This window comes from Lytechinus pictus, chromosome 6 (genome assembly GCF_037042905.1).
Source record: "Lytechinus pictus isolate F3 Inbred chromosome 6, Lp3.0, whole genome shotgun sequence".
NCBI classification, from domain to species: domain Eukaryota; kingdom Metazoa; phylum Echinodermata; class Echinoidea; order Temnopleuroida; family Toxopneustidae; genus Lytechinus; species Lytechinus pictus.
This window is the reverse complement of record NC_087250.1, coordinates 7,505,227-7,526,689: the sequence shown is the minus strand read 5'-3', so window position 1 is coordinate 7,526,689 and position 21,463 is coordinate 7,505,227. Positions and strand designations below refer to the sequence as shown.

The 21,463-nt window shown below is 37.3% G+C and overlaps 1 protein-coding gene across 1 annotated transcript; it reads left to right on the top strand.

The window, feature by feature from the left end:
• The first annotated feature begins 10,235 nt into the window (after window positions 1-10,235).
• Window positions 10,236-20,089, top strand: LOC129263872 (PIN2/TERF1-interacting telomerase inhibitor 1-like). Its single transcript, XM_064100804.1, has 5 exons — window positions 10,236-10,289; window positions 12,046-12,168; window positions 12,884-13,046; window positions 14,127-14,241; window positions 17,738-20,089. Exons 2-5 carry the CDS (start codon window positions 12,072-12,074, stop codon window positions 18,572-18,574), a joined length of 1,212 nt encoding a protein of 403 aa, XP_063956874.1. The 5' UTR covers window positions 10,236-10,289; window positions 12,046-12,071; the 3' UTR covers window positions 18,575-20,089.
• Window positions 20,090-21,463: the final 1,374 nt, after the last annotated feature.

Below are 21,463 nucleotides of genomic sequence, written 5' to 3'. Positions count from 1 at the left end.
TGGGACGTGTGATTGAGTATAACATTTCTCGCAAAATGCCCTAGTAACATTAAAATTGTTCTTTCGTTTAAATTGTGTGTTATTATTTTTGACAAGCTGTATTCTTGTCCAAGTCAAATTTCTTAGTTCTCTCCAAAACTGTGCTCAAAGTTGTTTCCAAGATTGATAAAGAAAAAATTTCTTTTGTATCATTATCAGTCCACAACTTGCAAACCGTAGGTCCTGGAAAGAGTGAAGAAAAAAATGGCTATACCCAAATCATAGTAAAAGGACATGATGGAATCTCCCAGATTGAGGTAGCAAGCAGAGACCATAAGTCACCAGAGTCAGCAAGTGTGCAGATCTGTGTGTAGAAGAGAGAAAAAAAGAAATAGTTTAAATAATCAAATTAAAGTATGAATTTAATTATCGTGATGATTGATGACGTGCGGTGGCATGTAATTCCCGGTCAACAACAAATGATAGTAGGTTTAGACACCTGAAAAGTTCCACTCAGAACACCGGTGCTCTACCTCAAGTGATGTTTGTGTAGGCCCCACTCCACTTCACTACCGCTACACTACCGTACATGTACGCCACACCTACCCGGGTAGGTGTGTAGCGTAGTGTAGGCTGTAGCAGTACTCCAGTAGTGAAGTGGAGACTACACGAACATCACTTGAGGTACGGTGCTCTCTGAGTCTCTATCTGTGTCATTACAAAGATTGCATTTATCTTCATTGTTGAAGGCATTACGCATACATATATGCAGCAACACTCTAATCAGAAAGAAACACCAGACTCTAATTTTGGCCCACCCAAGGGTTCATTAACATGCCGCCGCGCACAGAAAATTCAAGCCATAGAAGTCGTGGACCCAAGAAGTGAGATCCCAGCACGCGCGACCCACTAGTTAGAAATCCACTGCCAAACGCGGTTCGTGGTTAGTATACTAATACTAACCTCGCAATACGTACTAGTAGTATACTAATACTAACCTCGCAATACGTGTGAGTGATTTTGGCCAGGAATCAGGGTAATCACTGCTGAAAATTTGTCTGGCTTCATGACATCGGCATCATGGTGATATAATTCTGTGTATAATAAAAACTTAAACATTCCTCTGAAACAGCAGATTTTCAGCCATGGTCCATACCACTCAGTGCTCCTAAATAATTTAATCGCCTGCCTGAGTCCTGACCAGTTTTAGAAATCTGAAGAAAAAATCTGCTGGAATTGTGCCACTCACACGTATTAAGTATACTAACCTCGCACCACGAACCGCGTTTGTCAGTGGATTTCTAACTAGTGGGTCGCGCGTGCTTAGCCTGGAGGCGTCTGGGATCTCACTTCTTGGGTCCACAACACACGACTTCTATGGCTTGATTTTTCTGTGCGTGGCGGCATGTAATGAACCCTTGGGCACTCCTAGTACCAATGAGGTCCAACATTACATGTATGGACCTCATAGGCGACATCAGTAGTATTTTTGGTTAGAAATCTCTGAGAACAGGATATTTATATATTATATCACAAGTACAAGCTATATTCCTTTCTCTTATTTAAATTATAATTTTATAGTGTAAATGCATCGTTAGCAACAACAAAAAATTAAAGAAATGAAGGGGAACTTACATTTTCAGGGCTTTTTCCTGATTTTCTGGGCAGCTGCTCTTCTCTTCTGACTCTCGATCGAAGCTGATATGAAGATCACGTGATTCGCGTTCTCGTCAGCTGATCGGTTGGTTATTCTTTTCGTCAGACGTTAATAATATATATTTTATAATGCTAGCATTCATCGCTAATTTAGGTGAAAGAGATTGAAGTTAAACAGCGCCAGGTCGGAATCATAATTATTTTGGAAGAGTGTATTTATACACTCGATCTCATACCTGACGTAGACGGCGCTATTCAACAAATGCACAATCTTCAATATAAAAAATAAAACAGAAAGAACGCCTTGAACACAGGCCAAAATGCCTAACGATTTCTCCGCGGCATTAACAACTATCGTAAAGGGCGCTCCATTTATCAATAAAGATGGATGCTAAGCTGTCTATGGCGACAAAATTTGCCGCAAATATTTACGAAGAATTGTGAGAAATGGTCTGAAAATGCAACAAAAGAACCGGTGAGTACCGATTAAACATTATCAATTTATTTAATAGAACATATTTAATGACTACAATGTAACAATTTCTAGATAATATTGCTTAGTTCTAAGCTAGGGCGGCCCAAATGCGCGTGAGTGGAGTCCCAGTTTATTAGCACGGGTAAGTATTGGGGTGTCGCCTAGAGTGCCCTTGGGTGGAATTGTGCAAAAACATTATTTCTAAAATAAAAACTTTTTAATTTTAATAGTAGTTATGCCAAAATGCATGATTCTAAACTTATATCAGATCTGTATCTGTCATCTGACCTGAATGCATCGTCAGAACAAGTACAGTTTCCAAACATGCTTACCTTGACTTTTGACTGGATCAAACAGCGTAGCCTGCAACATGCATCGGGAGCAAGTGAATGGGACCGTGCAGCTTGGAGTTTTTCAATAGTTAGTAGAGCAACACAACGAAGACTGTCGAGTGGACAAAATCGATCTTTCCAGTTCACAATTCAATAAAAAACGGGCAAAATAACACAGTTCTGGTTCCCTTATAGTCTGAAGTTGTCGAAAACAGAATTCGGATGTCACATTACATGAAGAAAACGGTAAATTCGGAAGATATTGAAGAGGTCAGTAAGGTGATTCAGTGTATTATGCACAGAGGGATGATGAGCTCGATGATTGTGTGACGTCATTATTCTCGACTGTTTTCACTGCGTGAACTGTCGGTCTGGGGGCGGCTGGGGGGCTTAGAATGGTCTCTAATAATTTCATTTCTTGCATTTCCACGACATCAATAAGACTTTTTAGTGACATATTTGTGTATAAAAAGACAAGACCTTTCCATTCATATATAATTTGTCTATAATCATCACTTTCGTGAATTTTCTTTGGATGTATACTTTAAGTGAAGGGGGTATTTATTTCTATTTAATGCCAATTTTATTTTTTCAAATTCATTTTCTTTTAATTTATTTTTAATCTTATTCAAAACTATTTCTGAATTGTTTTCTCTACCACTGAAAACCAAATACTTCACAAGGATTATAAAGTGATTATAACCAATTTTTCTTTTCCTTGATCTGCTAATTTTATCCCCAAAATATGTCTTCCCAAGTAAGATTGGTGAAAGAAACAAAGTCAAAAATATTCTCGCAGTCTCTCCATATTAATTTTGCTTTTTCGCACTTGAAAAAATAAATGACGATAAGTCTCTTCTTCTTTTTTACAGTAGCTACACAGATTAGAATAAACTTTCCCAAATGCATATGCTGATTTGTATAAATGATTCCGTGTATGAATTTAAATTGGAACTCTCTAAGTCGGCTGTTTAATGTACATTGCCTTGGTCTTTTAAAAATATTTTCTAGTGTCTTTATCTGAAAGACGGTAGTTACACTTTAGTCTTGTGAATACTCCAGGTGTTATTGCTTTCTGGTAAAGAAATGTTGTATAAAGTTTTTTTGATGCAATATCATTTATTGCTACAACATTTTTACCTAATAAAAAAACTATGTCAGGATCATCAGGAATTCTCGCTACCCCAAATAGCGATTTCGCCGAGATCCGGGAAAATCCCTGTAACGTGCATTGCATTATGGGATAGCTTTTTCGGTATTACAACTTCCTGTTCGGAAGTCCAACGCACTGCATTTGCCATTTAGATCAACAGTGCCGTCATGCACAACAACACAACGTAGCTTTCGCTCGGAAAGTTCGTGATCACAACCCTCTCTTTCACTAACAGTTTTACAGCCTTTTCTGCTAAAGTCACTAATTCTGCCTGACGCTTTCCATTGCATGGTATTCATCTGTCAGTTAAGATTTTTTTTAAGTTCCGAAACTGATTTTTATCCATTTTGTGGTCGACGAAAAATTGAACGAAATGAATGCTGAATATATTTAGTGTCTAGTTGAATACGATCGTGATGTCAGGCCGGTCGCTAAATGCAAAATTTTAAGATATTCATTATTTGTTAGATTTTTTTATAACCAAATAAAAGCATGAATAAAAATTATTCTTACGTGAAATATATTTTTTATTTTTATTTATAATTCAAATGGAATCAAAACTGACCAAATGTAATAAAAAGTATTATACTCTGTACATATTACGCTGATTGGCATCGATTTCAGCGTGGTGGAAAACTCAGTATCGCGAACCTCGCGCGGGCATGACTCTAAACCGGAAGTGGTGATGACGACCCGACGGGGTGAAAATTATCTCGTCTCGCGCATTATGAGATTTTTGTTCCTATTTGGGGTAGCGAGAATTGTGTCTCTATCTGTTCTCATATTCCTCTTCCAGCTGACCGGAAGTGTACCATAGATCTTATTGCCAATCAATTCAATGTCATTGGATTCTAATCCTCGTCGTTTTAAGTATCCATGAGATCTTAAATTTCCGTCACTATCCATTATGTGGTTCAATCTATATATATTTTTTTTCAATCTATATATTTTTTGTCAAAAAGCTTTCTGTCAAATATACACTTTCCGTTAACTCGTATGAATTTATTATTAAACATTATTTCATTTCCTTTGTAAGGTTCATATTTCTGCTAGAAATTCCTCGTTTCTATCCACACTTCCAGAAGATCTGTATAGAACTTTGGCAATGTTAAATTCAAAAGGTCAAGTAAATAGTCACAAGAAAAAAATGAAACTTCCGCCTACATGTTGTGTAGCGCGATTAAAATATAACTTCCATTTCATTTCGTTATTTTCCATAAGTTTTTTGACCCACATAACTCTCTGTGCTTTTATTAACAGTTCAAAATTCATCATTTTCAGACCTCCCAAATGGTAATCCAGATACATCGTATTTCTATTAATTTTATTTCTTCCACCCCACAGGAACTCAAAGGTTATCTTTTCTAACTCCTCATAAACCCATTTTGGAACTGGCATGAGGGCCGCTGTGTATGTGAATTTTGAATATATAAATATCTTTAGTAACTGTATTTTACCCATCAACGTCAAATCCCTCTGTTTCCACCAACCTAAAAGTTTTTTTGTTTTACTTAATATTTCTTTGTAATTCAAATTTTCTTTTACTTCATTGTTCGAAGAAAAAAACACCCCTAATATCTTAACAAAATCCACTCTCTGGCCGAAAGGTATTTCATAAGATTTTCCTTGTAAAGCCCCAATCAAGAGAACTTTTGTTTCATCCTTATTAACACCAAATCCTGAAATATTTCCAAATTCTCTAATAAACCTTTGACTTTTCTAATTGAATCTTCATCTTGAACAAAAAGGGTCATATCATCTGCATACATGATTTTTTTATTTCCTCCTTTCCAAACAAAATACCTTTAACCTCCCTATTGTATCTTACATTATGTGTCAGTATTTCTAAACATAAAATAAACAGGCATGGGGATAGGGGATCCCCTGCCTTACGCCTCTACGTACATCAAAATATCCCGTTGACATTCCTCCATTAAAAATACAACTTAATAAGTTTTTGTACAAAATTTCCACCCATCTGCAAAACTGTGGACCGAAGTTATAAAAATGTAATATTTTATTAAGAAAATCATGGGACACCGAATCAAAAGCCTTTTGAAAGTCAATTGCTATCATATACCCTATGGTAAGTCATTTTTTGTCGCATGGAATATTACGTCGTATATTATTCTGATTGCTTCTCCAATAGTTCTCCCGTTCATGAAACCTATTTGATCTACTGAACTAATGTCTTCTAAAACATCTTTTAATCTTGTTGCCAAGACTTTAGATAGAATTTTATAATCAATATTTAATAATGATATTGGCCTGTAATTCTTAAGTAAATGAGGGTCCTTCCCATCTTTGGCAATCAGAATGACCACAGCTTGTTTTTGTGATGCAGTTAGTTCTCCTGTTTCAAATGCCTTGTTAAATGCCCCTAGTAAAATATCTTTTATTTCTGTCCAGAATGTAGTAAAAAACCCTTCGGTCAGTCCGTCATTCCATGATGATTTATTTTGTTTCATTCCTTTAAGGACTGTAAAACATTCTTCTTCATAAACTTTCCCTTCACAATTTGTTTTGCTTTCATATGACAATGACGGTAAGTTTTTGAAAAAATCTATATTAGATACACTATCTTCTAAAACCTTGATGGTAATTCGCGATAAATTGATAAAATATGAGAATCTAATAAATAACACACCTATATATAAAAAGTACCGCATATCAAAGAGAGATCGAAATGCACGGAGAAGATAAACCCAGCTAGCACAAAAATATTATAAAAATATTATAACATTAATATATTATATATTATAGGTAAATGATATGAAAACATTTTTAGAATGTCAAAATATATGGTTATATCTATGTATGGTTATGGCAACACGGCTGTCTCTAATTGTCATATAGACTATATGTCATGAAAATGGCAACACGGCTCTCTCTACTATATGAATTAAAATTATGTCATGAAAATGGCAACACTGCTGACAACTGATTAAGTGCATTAATTTATCAATTGCTGGAACTTATTTTCATCAAATGGAGACGCATCATTTACACATGGATGAAAAATTATAGAAGCAATTATGATTTCAAGTAATAAGAAAACGAAAAGTTGGGATGTGACATCATATCCGCAGCCCACATAATAAATAGGACTATTTATCATGTTTATGACGAAGTGCATATCACTATATTGCTAAATTTTAAAATTCAATAACTTCATTATTTGTTATCCGATTCTGATGAAACAGCATTTTGCTCTAGGCTGTGAATTTTACTCTACTTATTTAGATATATCTTCAGCCGGGAGCATCCTTTCATGTTATATTGACTATAACTGCCATGCAAATTGAAACGCGGTTATAATAATGAATTTGAGATATTAGTATCTTCAACTGTAATTATTATATAGGCAGTCTCTTCACGGTAATTCTATACTTTGCAAACCCAAAGTCATTACAATAAGTATTTCTAGTAACAAAAGAGGGATTACTTTTAGCAGAAAACCAATTAGCACTTCAAGGACTATAGTACATTCAGCTTTATATCCTGCTTTGGGGTAGGAATTAACAATAGATAATCCTGGTTGAAAGCCATCAATTGACTACTTAAAGGACAAGTCCACTTAAAAAAATAGTGTATAAAGCAATTAGAGACATCTGCGTTGCCATTTTCATGACATATAGTTTATATGACAATTAGAGACAGCCGTGTTGCCATTTTCATGACATAATTATAGTTTATATGACAATTAGAGACAGCCGTGTTGCCATTTTCATGACATATAGTTTATATGACAATTAGAGACAGCCGTGTTGCCATTTTCATGACATATAGTTTATATGACAATTAGAGACAGCCGTGTTGCCATTTTCTTGACATATAGTGTATAAAGCATTTAGAGACAGCCGTGTTGCCATTTTCATGACATATAGTTTATATGACAATTAGAGACAGCCGTGTTGCCATTTTCATGACATATAGTTTATATGACAATTAGAGACAGTCGTGTTGCCATTTTCATGACATATAGTTTATATGACAATTAGAGACAGCCGTGTTGCCATTTTCATGACATATAGTTTATATGACAATTAGAGACAGCCGTGTTGCCATTTTCTTGACATATAGTTTATATGACAATTAGAGACAGCCGTGTTGCCATTTTCTTGACATATAGTTTATATGACAATTAGAGACAGCCGTGTTGCCATTTTCTTGACATATAGTGTATAAAGCATTTAGAGACAGCCGTGTTGCCATTTTCATGACATATTCATAAATTATTAACAGGTTATGCAAACTTTTGTAGATGTCTAAATGTGCTTAAAATAAAATCTTGTTTTGCAATGGCTTTATGAAATTATTAAATGTATTTGAAATTCTATTACAATATTTAGGGCCTACTATAACACTTTTTGCCTTGTATATTAAAAATTATCATGATGAAAATATTTTTACAAAATTAAATAATCCTATCTACCCTACCCTAAAATTAAAATGTTTCGTTTTTCTAACTCTTAGTGCATTGAATCTTCCACCAAGTAAAAAAATAATTGTAATTGATGTTGTTGATATGTTTTCAAATTTCAACTCCACGTATGGTATGCTGCAGAACTCGCGCTCGCGTCCCTTGAATTGAATTTGGTACTCTAATGGTGGTAATTGCACTGTTCCATTTTCGAAAAACGACTGGTCTCGCATCTAACTTCGTACGCGCGGGTTCATAGATCCTCCGTTGTTCACGATATCGTCAACATTAAATAGATCTACATGTGTTTTAACCATAGAGATTAGTATACATCTCTATGATTTTAACCCATAAATCATCTGTAATAATAAATTCGCACGAATCTATATTACTCATTAGTCGTAAACGAACGATACCGAGCGTACGGCCACGTAGCCCACATAGCCTGCACGTAACACACACACTATCGGACTTCCTTAATTGACCAATCAGAGAATGGCTAACGTGCTGTCTTTAACGGGACGTGCTCGCTAGCGTGCAGCCACCATTAGGGGACTTGCAATGCAAAATCCCCCGTCGGGGCTCTTCAATTTTTGTCTTTAATGAAAAAAAATTTTGAAAATTAACGCGACCAAAATGCAAATTAATATTCCCTCTTGGCATTAATTGCCAAAAAACGGAGAAAAATCAAGTTAAAAGGAACAAAAACAGTGACTTACCTCGGCTGTCGCGCAAATTCACTTCCCCGTTTTATCCGATCTTAAGTACATAAACATATGGCCATTGAGTCCCCTGTACAGATCGCGCTAGAACTTCGGTCTCTGTATTTGGTGAGTGAAGCCAACGGAGTTCAGCTGAACAACCAACATAATAGAGACCGAAGCTTTTGGTCTATGTATCCTATTGCCGGACACCTTTATTTCAGTGCTTTAAAAATGACCACTAGAGGAAATACAATCAAGAAAAAATCGCACTTGCTATTCCAAATATTATGAAAATTATGAATATGGTAAAATTATTTTATATTTACCAACCATTTTCTTTGCATCGCACTTGCCGCATACCCCTCCACGAAAAACAGTTATTTTCGTGCGTGACAAATTACATCATCAGACAGTAGAGGCGCACGGCCAATATGGGAGACTCTCTCCAATAGGGGAGACAATCTCCCACATTGGAGACTTGCTTTGCAAAAGGACAAAAGAAACAACACCAACAAAAGTATGATTTTTTCCACCCAAAATTTTGTCTCACTGAGGTCAGAAGCCCATTTGTTTTGTGTGTGATTGACAACAAAATCCCTTATCAAAATAAAAGTAGACGGTGAATTTTTAAAGTAGACGGTGAAAAGGGGTAATTTTTCATGAGGAATCTGCTTATCACATTTTTATTTGCCGCCAAGGTAATCCTTTTGCAGCAAATGTAAACAAAGGAAATTGGACTCCAAAACTGGAGACTGTCTCTGAAATTGGATACCCAAATTCTTTACAAAAGTCTCTGATATTGGAGATAATCTCCCACATTGGAGACAGTCTCCAATATTGGCCGTGCGCCTCTACTGATCATGATTCCGGACGCGCGCCGGACGGGTAAAGATATTCTTGATTATAATGATGTAAGAACAAATTTGTGTGATTTTTTCTTCTTATATAATATCATGAGTAAATTCTAAGTTTTTGTTTGCTGTTTTTATATCGATTCTGAGCAGATGTTGGTAATAAATTCGTGTTTGATAACTTATTTTATTTTTTCTTGTTAGCTGCATGTTTCATGGAACTTTCCAATATTATGCTCGTTCGTATCGTGACGCTCATCAAGTTCTATCGATGCGCTGCCGATCGTCGACGGCTCTATACTCACGGTGCTCACGGTAAACCTCGCGCACGGGTACCTTGAGAACTAGCCGTCGACGATCACCCACAATACACCACACCTCATCATTCGATCGAAGGAGCGGACGAGATTAATTGAAATTCGGCAGATCAGACCCATATTTCCGTTAGAAAATATATCAATTGTTAATGCAAAACTATGTTATTTGATATTTTAAGCATTTTCTGTCATTTTAGAGATAAATAAGGTAAAAGTTGGATTTTTTTCGCCTTGTTTTTGCAATCCTGTTCTATGTATTGCTCTGTGAAATTGAATTGCGGAAGTCTTACGGTACAAAATTGTTTTCGAATGCAGTAATATGCGCGTCCGGTAATACAATACGTGACTATACATGTAAATACGATAAAATGCGTGTATGTGAACTCGGCTAAGCAGCAGGTAAGCTCCGCTGCCTTCGCGGTGCTGCGTTGGCGGAGCTGAGGCCAAGGCTTGGGCTTGAGCTCAGAGTCAGAGCTCTACATTACATCCCGGAGGGGGCAGTCAAATATAATTGCTGTACACATGCGTGACAAAAAGAAACCGCGTGGAAAAGTGGTGTTTTTTCAGTTTTGGACGTGGGCCGCGCGTGCACTCTTATAAAAAACACAGATTTTCAAGAAAAAGGTAGCCATGCCACTATTATAACCCAGCCCCAGGGAGCCCAGGGGCTTACCGTGTATTTGACCATAGTCACCGGACTAGGGTGATTTATGGTCTAAATATTTCTCCAAATGAATTGTGAAAACAGAAAGTATACAATTAGGCCTACCACGATTATATTGATGAAGGTCTAACGAGTGGCAGTTTCCTGACATCTGCCTGGGCACAGACTGGAACCTCAAAAAACGAAAAGTTCTCTCCTTCTTCCCTGTCTCGATCGGCCATTTTTGTTAAAAATCGTAACAAAATGGCCGATCGAGACTGGGTAGAAGGAGAGAACTTTTCGTTTTTTTGAGGTTCCAGTCTGTGCCCAGATGTCAGGAAACTGCCACTCGTTAGACCTTCATCCATATAATCGTGGTAATTGTATACTTTCTGTTTTCACAATTCATTTAGAGAAATATTTAGACCATAAATCACCCTAGTCCGGTGACTATGGTCAAATACACGGTAAGCCCCTGGGCTCCCGCCCGCGCAGCAGGCGGGAGCTCCCTGGGTTAGTAATAATAGTATTGCCAGCCCATGCAGGCCAGGCAGGAGGAGGCTTTAGAGTTTAGTTCTAGAGAGTAAAAAAAAATTATTTACTAACCTATGCTTACTCTCAACGAAGGTCGAAGCCAGGAATTCCTTCCCATTCATACATGTATCTGCACGTACCGCCCCAACACCTGAAACTTCCCCCCCCCCCAAGATTTCTACTTCTAGAAAAAAGATCTAGCCCTATCATGTACATGGGGTACAACTTCATTTCCGACATTTCTACGCTATCGATTTTATTTTTAAACAAGAATTCATAAAAAAAATGAGAAAAATATGAAAAGACGGAAGAGAATTGCCCAATGTTTACGCCGCCATCTTGTTTCCATGTACAAACATCTTAAAATCAGCAAACTGGATCTGAATACAGAGGTTTAAGCGTGTATGCAAGAGCAGCCACAAGTATCCATTTAAATTACATAAGGACGGTTTCCAATCCTTTTCTTAGGTTTGAATAATTTTTCTAAATGTTTATCTCTCTCTCTCTCCCCTCAATATATCTTTCCCTTTCTCCCCTCCCACTTCTCACCCCACCCCAACCCCCACTCCAAATCTATCTTTGTCCCCTCCCACTTCCCACCCCCACCCTAACCCCTTCTCCCAATATATCTATCCCTCTTTATCTTTCTCCCTTAATTCCCACTTCTTAACATCCCCACCCAACCCCTCTCCCAATCTATCCTTCTTTCTTTTCCCCTCCCATTTCTCTGCACCCAACCCCTCTCCCAATCTTTATCTTTCTCTCTTTTCTCCTCTCTCCCACTTCTCCCCAACCCTACCCCAACCCCTTCTCCCAATCAATCTTTCTTTCTTTCTCTTTCTCCCTTCACACATCTTCCCACCCCACCCTAACCCCATCTCCCAATCTCTTTCTTCCCCTCTCCCACTTCTCTCCACCCCGCTCTTTCCCCCCACCCCCTACTCTCTCTCCATCTCTCTTTATGTTCTGTTCATTCAGATTCCTCCAAGTTTGGTCAGAAGTTGATGGAGAAGATGGGTTGGTCAAAGGGCAAAGGTCTTGGGATCAAAGAGGATGGAAACGTCTCACACGTCAAAGTTTCTCTCAAGAATAACAACTTAGGTGAGTTTGCACTGGCCAGTAGAGGAGAGGGGGTGGTGGGGGGGGGGGAGGGGGGGGGGGGGTATTCAGCTATAATGCTTTACACATGTGTGACCAGGAAAACGAAGTTAATAAATCTAAAAATCATATTAGAAATATATGTCGTGTTAAGGACCTGTGCATTTGTACAACACTATATCATCATCATCATTTTCATTATCATCATAACGTTCATCACTAGCATCATCATTATCATCATCATCATCATCATTAAGATCGTCATAATCATCATTGCCATCATCATTGTCATCATCATCATCACCACCCTTATTATTAACACCATCGTCATCATCATTTCCATCATCATCGTCATCATCATTTCCATCATCATCGTCATCATCATCTTCATCATCATCATTACCACCATCATCATCTTCAGCATTATCATCATCGTCATCACCATCATCATCATCACTATCATCACCATGATCATCATCATCATCTTCATCATCATGATAATGATTACCATCATCATCATCATCGTCGTCATCAATATAATCATCATCACCATCTTTCTTATCAACACCATCATCATCATTATCATCACCATCTTCATCATCATCATAATCATTATCTCCAGATATTTTTCTAATTGAGCAAACCTTAGATATTGTGAAGTGAATATGGATTGAATTGACTTTCATCATCGTTACAAATGATATTTCAAATTTGATAGGGATTGGATGCAAGGCTAGCCAAGAAGACAATTGGATCGCTCATCAAGACGATTTCAACGACCTTCTCAGCTCCCTCAACGAGGGACATGCGCCCTCTACGTCAAACGAAAGAGAAGCCTTGAGCTTGGAAGAACGCTCCAAGAAGTCTCGCAGCAGAGTCCAGTGAGTAACATCTGACCAAGAAGAAAAATTACATCAGGCTCGCGGCGATTCCAGAAAATCCCCTTTCATTTCAATGATGAAACGATAAAACTGGCAGTCAAGTGGAAATATTTATTTCTATATTAAATTCTCCTCATATATAGCCGATATTCGGTGATATCATGTATTGATGAAAATTATTTCTTTCCAAGTACCCTGACACACTGAGGGATATTTTTCTGTTCGAATAGCTGATCATCACTTTGCAGCTTCAGGAACATCTCTACTGTTCAAAACCCCATCAGTTATCGAACTGTCAGCCACTGACAGTTTTAAAATTCCTTAGATCTACAGAAATAAATTTCACATTTTCACAATTAGCTGAGCTATCTAGCTGTAAATAGTGGCGTGGATCAGCTGCTGCACTTATTGCTATGGGAAGTGCGTGTCCCAGGAAAATCACCCTGGATGTATCAATATCTTGGAGTATTGGCTATATCCGATTAGGATTTATAATATATATGTTTGATTCTATTGTGTTATGATCTTCAACAACTATAACTTTGTTTTACTATTCTGTAATACATGTATGTTATCTTTGTAAATTTACATGGATTGAAAAGGAAGACCTTCAGGTTATAGTTATTTTGTTATTTTTCTTTTCACGGCTTCCATGTGACTCTCCTTATCCTATTGTTTGTATATGTTGTTTATGTCTGATTATACCAAATGAAATAATAATGATAATAATGATATTAATAATAGTAATATTGATAATAATAATAATAATAATAACAATACTACTACTACTACTACTACTAATAATAATAATAATACTACTACTAATAATAATAATGATACTACTACTACTACTACTACTACTTCTACTACTACTACTACTAATAATAATAATAATAATAATAATGCTAATAATAATGATAATAATAACAATAATACCACTACTACTTGTGATGTTCACTTCTACTTGCAAGAAATTCATGTGGGGGAAAGATATCAATACAATCAGTTTAATGAAGTGTCTCTGTTTCTGTATATGCTATCATTTTAAAAATATTTCTAAATGTATGATATTTATTTTAGTTACAAGAAATTCACACAAGGCAAGGATATGAGTCGCTATGGAGAGGACGGTATGAACAGCATCCTGGGACGCCGCCTCACAAGTTCTGCTCCGGTTACACCTCAAACACAATCGGTAAGTTGGACACAGAGGCCCGTATTCTGCAGTTGGGTTTGATTTAAACTCTGGTTTAAAGTTGTGGTTTAACTATGGACAGCCAATAGTTGCGTAAATCTCTAACAATATAGCATGAATGTATCAGCTCATTTTTTGGTCAAATCATTCTTAACTGTTTCGGAAAGATAAATAAGATAACTTTCTTCACCATTCACGAGTTGGGAGAGAGCACAGTAAGCATAAGAAACAGGCAATGTAAGGACAATTTTTACATGTTTGGCTTCCATAATTTTCGCACAGAGTTAGACCATGGTCTAAGTTAAACCTGACTTCAGAATACGGGCCAGAATGTTCAAACTTACAAAGATGGATTTGAATCCATGGTCGCAAAAATCAAGGTCATTTTTCTGTTTCTGTCATGAAAATGGAAAAACAGAATTTTCCTTTGTCATTTCATTTTTTAAAAATACAAAAACAAAAAATGCAGCATGGTTTCAGCTCTCTGAAATCACAGAGCTTAAGCAGTGCTTTTGTGTTTTCAAAAATGAAATGACAAAGGAAATTCTGTTTTTCCTGCATGGCAGAAACAGAAAAAACAACTTATTCATATGTACCTTGAATTGTAAACCATGATAAATCCAGATTTCATGTACTAATTTCATTAATGGGTTCAAGTATGCCACGTAGCCAAAAGCAAGTAAGTCACCTATTCATACTTTAAAGGGGAATCCAACCCAAATAAAAACTTGTTTTTAGAGGAAAAAAGAAAAATCAGACAAGTTGATAGGTGAAAGTTTGAACAATATCGGACAATAAATAAGAAAGTTATGATTTTTTAAAAGTTGTAAATATTGGTAATCACTATACCCATGGAGACTTCAAATTGGCCGCATATGGGATGTCATAGTGATGTAAGGCAAGGACTACTCTTCCATGTACTCCAATACATATTATGGCTAAAATGTAATTTTTTTCAAAAAGTCATACTTCAAATTATATTTTTCTTTCATGAGGACATAAAACAATATACTACCTGGGTTATATTTAAATTATTGCCCCAGGGGAATGGGTATTTAGGAGAAAACCACAAATCCCTGATAATTAAGTACATGGCCTATGAGAATGTTGTCCTTGCCCCTTGTCATAATTTATTACCCAGTTGCCAATTTGAAATCTACATAGTCCTAGGGATCGCAAGTTTAAAGTAGCCGTAACTTTCTTATCGCTTGTCCGATTTCTTTCAAATATTCACCATTCTGTTTTCTTTATTTTTTCTCCTTTCCAACTCAACATTTATAACCGAGGCTGGGTTCCCCTTTAATTCTATGCAATCTACCTACTACGCACATTTAGGGTGCAGTATTCTGGAGGCATCATTTTACCTCCTAGTCTGCAAGCACAGACTCAGATGTGACACTTTAACAAATTCCCATGTCTAAGAGTGAAGACGAGACTCAAAACTCTCTGGCCCGTATTTTGAAGTCAGGTTTAACTTAGACCCTGGTTTAAAGTTGTGGTTTAACTATGGAGAGCCAATTGACGCACAAATTCCTAACAGTACACATTCAATTTATTAACTCATATGACATCCAAATTTTTCATAATTGTCTGGGAATGATAACTGAAGTATATTTCTTCCTTATGAAAGCAAAAGGAAACCAAATTGTAAACATTAGAAATATACAATATAAACAGAATTTTTGAACTTTTGGCTTCCCATAATTTTAGCACAGAGTTAGACCGTGGTCTAAGTTAAACCTGACTTCAGAATATGGGCCTTTATCTTTAGTAGAGGCTGCCGACTGCAGTACATTGTGAATCTAGTCTCACTACTTTAGACTCTTCATTATGCATTATGCAAATTGCAAAAACCAAAGGTCTTTGACTGCAGACTACATTTTATCCCTAGTGTGTAAAACCTGAGATGACATCTAGAAGGGCTTATTTCCAGTTTGTCTAATGCCAATTCGTCCAATTGCCAACTCGTCTACTATCATCTGGTCTACCATCGGTTCGTCCACTCACCACATGGTCTACTTTCTTTTAGTCTAATGCCATTCCGTCTGATAACCAGTTGGTCCAATAGTCATTTAGTCCATATACCATTTGGGTCTAATTGGACTAAAGTGTCAATTGTGCAAAATGAATGAAAATGAAACGGATATTAGACCAACTGGTTATGAGACGGACTGGTCATGGACAAAATGGTGATTAGACGAAGTGATGATTGGATCAAATGGTTAATGGACCAATTGGTTGTTAGATGAAATGTTGATGGATGGAATGGCATTAGACTAAATGGAAGTAGACCATGTGGTGGGTGGACGAGTTGGCAGTAGATGAATTGGCAGTTTACCTCTAGAAGGCCATGCCAAGGATTCTGATGTACATATTGGATACACTTGTGATGTCATAAGGAAGCATACCGTATGTGGACTCGCAATTTTGATCAATACTTATATTAAAAGATTCTAGCATTTGATGTTTGCGAACATTGTGTGCAGATTTCAGTCATGAATCCAGGGTTCGAATTAATTTTAGGGCATCCAAGATCATGACCTCAGATGCCCTCAGAATGGCAGTGACGCCCTTTCAAATATTTGTAAACTTAAGGCCAAAATACAAGCATATAAGTGCCCCTTCTGCCTCTGACCCTAATGTTTTTCATTGTTTTTTCAATGAAATTTGTTTGGGACTCTTCTGAGATCATAAACAGCATAAAATAAATACATTTGGACCAGCAAAACTAAAAATAATAATACTTTAAGAAGGACTGGTGATCCTTTCTTATGGCGAATGGTATATTCATTAGCGATGGTTTTGCGCGTAAGAAAGGATCACCAGTCGCTCTTAACTTACGAACAGCTTTACGAAACACCCACCCGGTGCCCTAAAGTAATCCAGTGCATGTGTCCTATTGAAAATGGCCTTAGATCCCCCCTAGAGTAAGCACTGCCTACCATTCATATAAGTGCCCTTATAGATAATGGCCTTGTCCTTTGAATTCTTATATCGAGCCCTGTGAATCAATGGCCCGAATTCACAAAGGTGGTTTTGAAAACCCACAGTTGAATCCCTGGTTTATGCAGATTTTCTGTATAAATTGCGTTTAATTTATCGTGTATCGGGCGCGTGTATTAAAAATGTCCAATGCTAATGCGCGCTTTTGTCATAGTGCGCCAATTGACGCCTGTTACCATTGTTAGATACACTATTTTATACATGAGTCCACTGTTTTAAGAGTGGACTCATTAATTCAAAACAGTGGACTCATGAATAAAATAACGTAGATAACCATGGCAACAGGCGTCAATTTGGCGCACTGTGACAAAAGCGCGCATGATCATTGGACATTTTTTAATATACGCGGTAAATTAAGCGTAATTTATACTGGAAATCTGCATAAACCATGGACTCAATCTTGGGTTTTCAAAACCACCTTTGTGAATTCAGGCCAAAATTTTTATTAAAAACATGTAAGGTGTCATTCATATTTTATCTCCATGCCTCACAGGTAGAGAACTCGGACAACGAAGAAGAGAAAGAGAAGAAAGAGATCACCCATGGTATCGTCACCATCAAAGGCTCCTGCAGCGTCGGGGAATACTTCGCACAAAAGATGAGCACCCTCAAGAAAGCAAAGCGCAGGCAGGAGAGCGAATCGCACTCGGATACCGAGCTAGAAGTGCCTCGTTGCGGCTTCGGATTCAGGGATGCCACAGAGCAGGGTCAGAGGTCGGATGTAGACGTCGCCGGACCATCAGGTTTACTGGATGGAGGGAACGAAGGAGAAGAGGAGCAGGAGGAGAGCGAAGAGGGGCAGGATGGCCAGAGGAATCGCAGCAAGAAGAAGAAGAAGAAGCGGAAGAAGAAGGCGCGGGCATCTGCTCGGGACTCCGACGAGGAGAACGAGGAGCAGATCGAGGTTCGGGGAGAGAGCGGCATCGAGGAAGACGAGGGCATCGATCTTGGAAGGAAGAAAAAGAAGAATAAGAAGAAACGGCGGCTCGTCGATGAAAGCAAGTCGGAAAGCGCCAGTGAGCACAATGAGAACGGCGACAAGAAGAAGAAGAAAAAGACGAAAAAATCTAAGAAGGATAAGAGCAGACATTCCGAAACGCCGGACTGCTCGCACGATGATGACACTGCCGAGAACAGTGAAGAAAGGTCTAGTGGCGAGACTAGTAAACGTAAGAGGGAAAGTAGTGAAGAGGGTCTGGAGGAAGAGAGGGCAGAGACTAGCTCAGGTAAGAAGAAACGTAAGAGAAATTATCAGGAAGATGAAGAGGACTGTGGCGAAGGTCCAAGTACTAGCACAAAGAAGAAGAAGAAAAAGAAGCATAAAGTGTGATGTTTTCCTTCTAAACATTAGATAGATAAATCAATACTAATATAACTATAGATTGGTGTACTCCCGTTAGTCCAAAGGTTTTGTAATTCCAAAGTTTAGTTTCATTATTTTAAAATGTGCTAATTGCATGCATCAAAATATTTGTTAGCCTTGAATTCAAAATGGGTTTGTGAATCCAAATGTTTGTGGAATTATTTCAAAGCTTGGCCATCCAGGAAAAAGGAAAAGAAAATAAGGTTTCTTGTTGTAAAAGACCAGTTTGATATTAAATACATGAATGAAATAAGGTTTGTATTCCGAAGGTCGATAGTCCGAAAATGAAATGAGGTTTGTTTCTATGAAAATAACTTATTCATTTTGGACCATCATACCTTTGAATAACAAATTCAACCAACCTTTGGAATTTCAAACCTCAATTGTTTTCAAATTAACGAACCCTAGGACAAATGAACCTATGGATTATGGAACCTTGGAGTATTCGAACCTGCAGAACAGCTCTGCAGCTTCTACGCAATTAACTTTGCAACATTGAAGTACTCAGAGATATGAAATAGGAACAATTTGAACAAGATTTGAGTTCCATGAACCAAGAGACAATAGGCCATAATCAAATTTGTAACTCTCCCTCTTGCCCTGGATGTGGCAAAAACAGGTCATACGTCAGGTCGAAGGTCATTATGAGGTTATCGGTCAATACTATTACTTGATAGGTATACTTCTGTTTTGTTAGCGGAGGTGCACAGTGTGTTGGCTTTTCTGAGTTTGCATAAATATTTTTGAAATTGTGTCGTGTCCGAGTTGCGGCCAAGGCGGTTGTTACACCCAGCTGTCATTATGTCTGCAGGATCAAGTAAATACTTAGTTAATTTTCTTCCATTCTCGTAATTTGCATTCTTAGGTTCAAATTTTGATTGCAGTGAAAGGCTATATGAATTCATAATGTCTACAAAAAATTATGAGCCAAGAAAAACAGGATGTGAACCTGTTTCTTTAAATGACAGTGCAGTGTAGAATGAAACTGCACTCACAGAGTCAAGTGTCACTTTAAGTCGTGTTATGTGCACATGATATGTAACACAAAATCTTATCAATTAATATGCAGTATTGCATGTACCTTAAACATGATTTGACCAACATGGTGATGCATTTTTTACTGCAGGCATCTGGGAATTGAAGTGCGATTCTAAGTCACTCTAAACTTTTTGTGAATCCCCCCCCCCCCTGATACTGGAAGACAAATATGCAATCGATGGCAGAGCTTTGTACTCAAATGGGTTTATACCTCCACTCATTATGTTGCTTTGATCTTAGGTAGGATTTTTGCCAATTTGAGGATCACTGGGCATGCTACCTAATATAGCGAAGTTTACCACTTGCAGTTCTTGAGCTGATATCAGTGATCAAAAAAAAAAAAAAGGAAAATGAGAAATTGATGGGAACTAAAATCTTTAAGTTTGCAACTCTGTACACATGCTTGTAACACATTGGGAAATGTTGAAGAGAAATTATTCTTGCAAGAAAAGTGAAAACTAAAATCAAATTTACTAGTTGTTTTCATGGAATTTCAGAAGCCAATGACAAAAAAGAAATCACATGATAATCTGACTAGATAACCTTATATAATAGTGACAAACAAAGAGGAAGTAACTTTGACCTCGCTCCAGTGTCTAATTAAAGCTCCTTTATATAGGTAGGGGAAGGCGGGGTAAGTTGTGACACTTTTTGCATTTTGCATGTTAGAACCGATATGACTAATCATATTGTAGAAATAAGTACCTTGCCTTTAAATTTGATTCTTGGGAAATATTTTTCACCTATATATAACTTTCTACCTCCACACTGAAAGTCATTGTGACCTTTGAAAAAAAAACGATGTCAAATGGCCCAACTTGCCCCATCTGTGGGGTAAGTTGTGCCACCTTCTGGGGTAAGTTGAGCCACAAAAACTATGTACAACATGTATGCGGGAAGAACCAGCATGCCAATAAAAAATAAAAATCTTTTCACTTGCTAATTTTTTATAAATACTTACATCCTCTAAAAGTAAAAAGAACTGTCATGTGAATTTGCTCCTTTCTGCCTGCATATCAATGGCTTTTTTTATTATTATTATTATACATTACAAGAATTACCATGGCTGAACTTGCCCCATGTTGGCTGGCTCAAATTACCCCAGTCCGAACTTAATGCAATATTTTTCACATCCACACATTTCTTATGCATCCATCATGTAAAAGACTATGACAAGAATGAGAATCCATACCTGGACTAACAATATTGTTCTTATTTCTTTATTATATTTAAAGACGTGTGTGGGTTAAAAAGCACTGATCTATTTCACACCCCTTTGTACTTTTTTTGCTGAAATTTGTATTTTTCCCTCTAAAAAAGTATGTTTTGTTTCAAAGTTGAAATGAATGTGGTGGGGTTGAAGGTTATGTAATGGGTCATCAATACATGACACCACCACAATATCTGACTCATTAATTATTGGCCTGGGGGTGGTGGCTCAACTTGCCCCTATGCTCAACTTACCCCGCCTTCCCCTACTGTGAGTCACAGCTCCTTACAACGAACCTGAACCTTGGTATTGTCCACGAGGGGTGGGATTATTGATCCCCCTCCCCCATATAATCCTTCTTTCAATTGACTTCCTGTGGATTATGACCACACAGTACTCTATGCAGAAGTCAACCTTCTGTAAGTCAAGTAATTGCCTAACTGAAAAGGAATGTTTCAGAGCAGAATATGGTAAACTTCCTGTCAATAACATCTTGAATTTTGCTAAGATGAACATAAGTTCGCGCACAATGATTTGGAACTTTACACTGTTAGATGTTCCATGTCCCAATAAATCGCATCAAATTTTGCAATGTTTTTTTTTTTTCA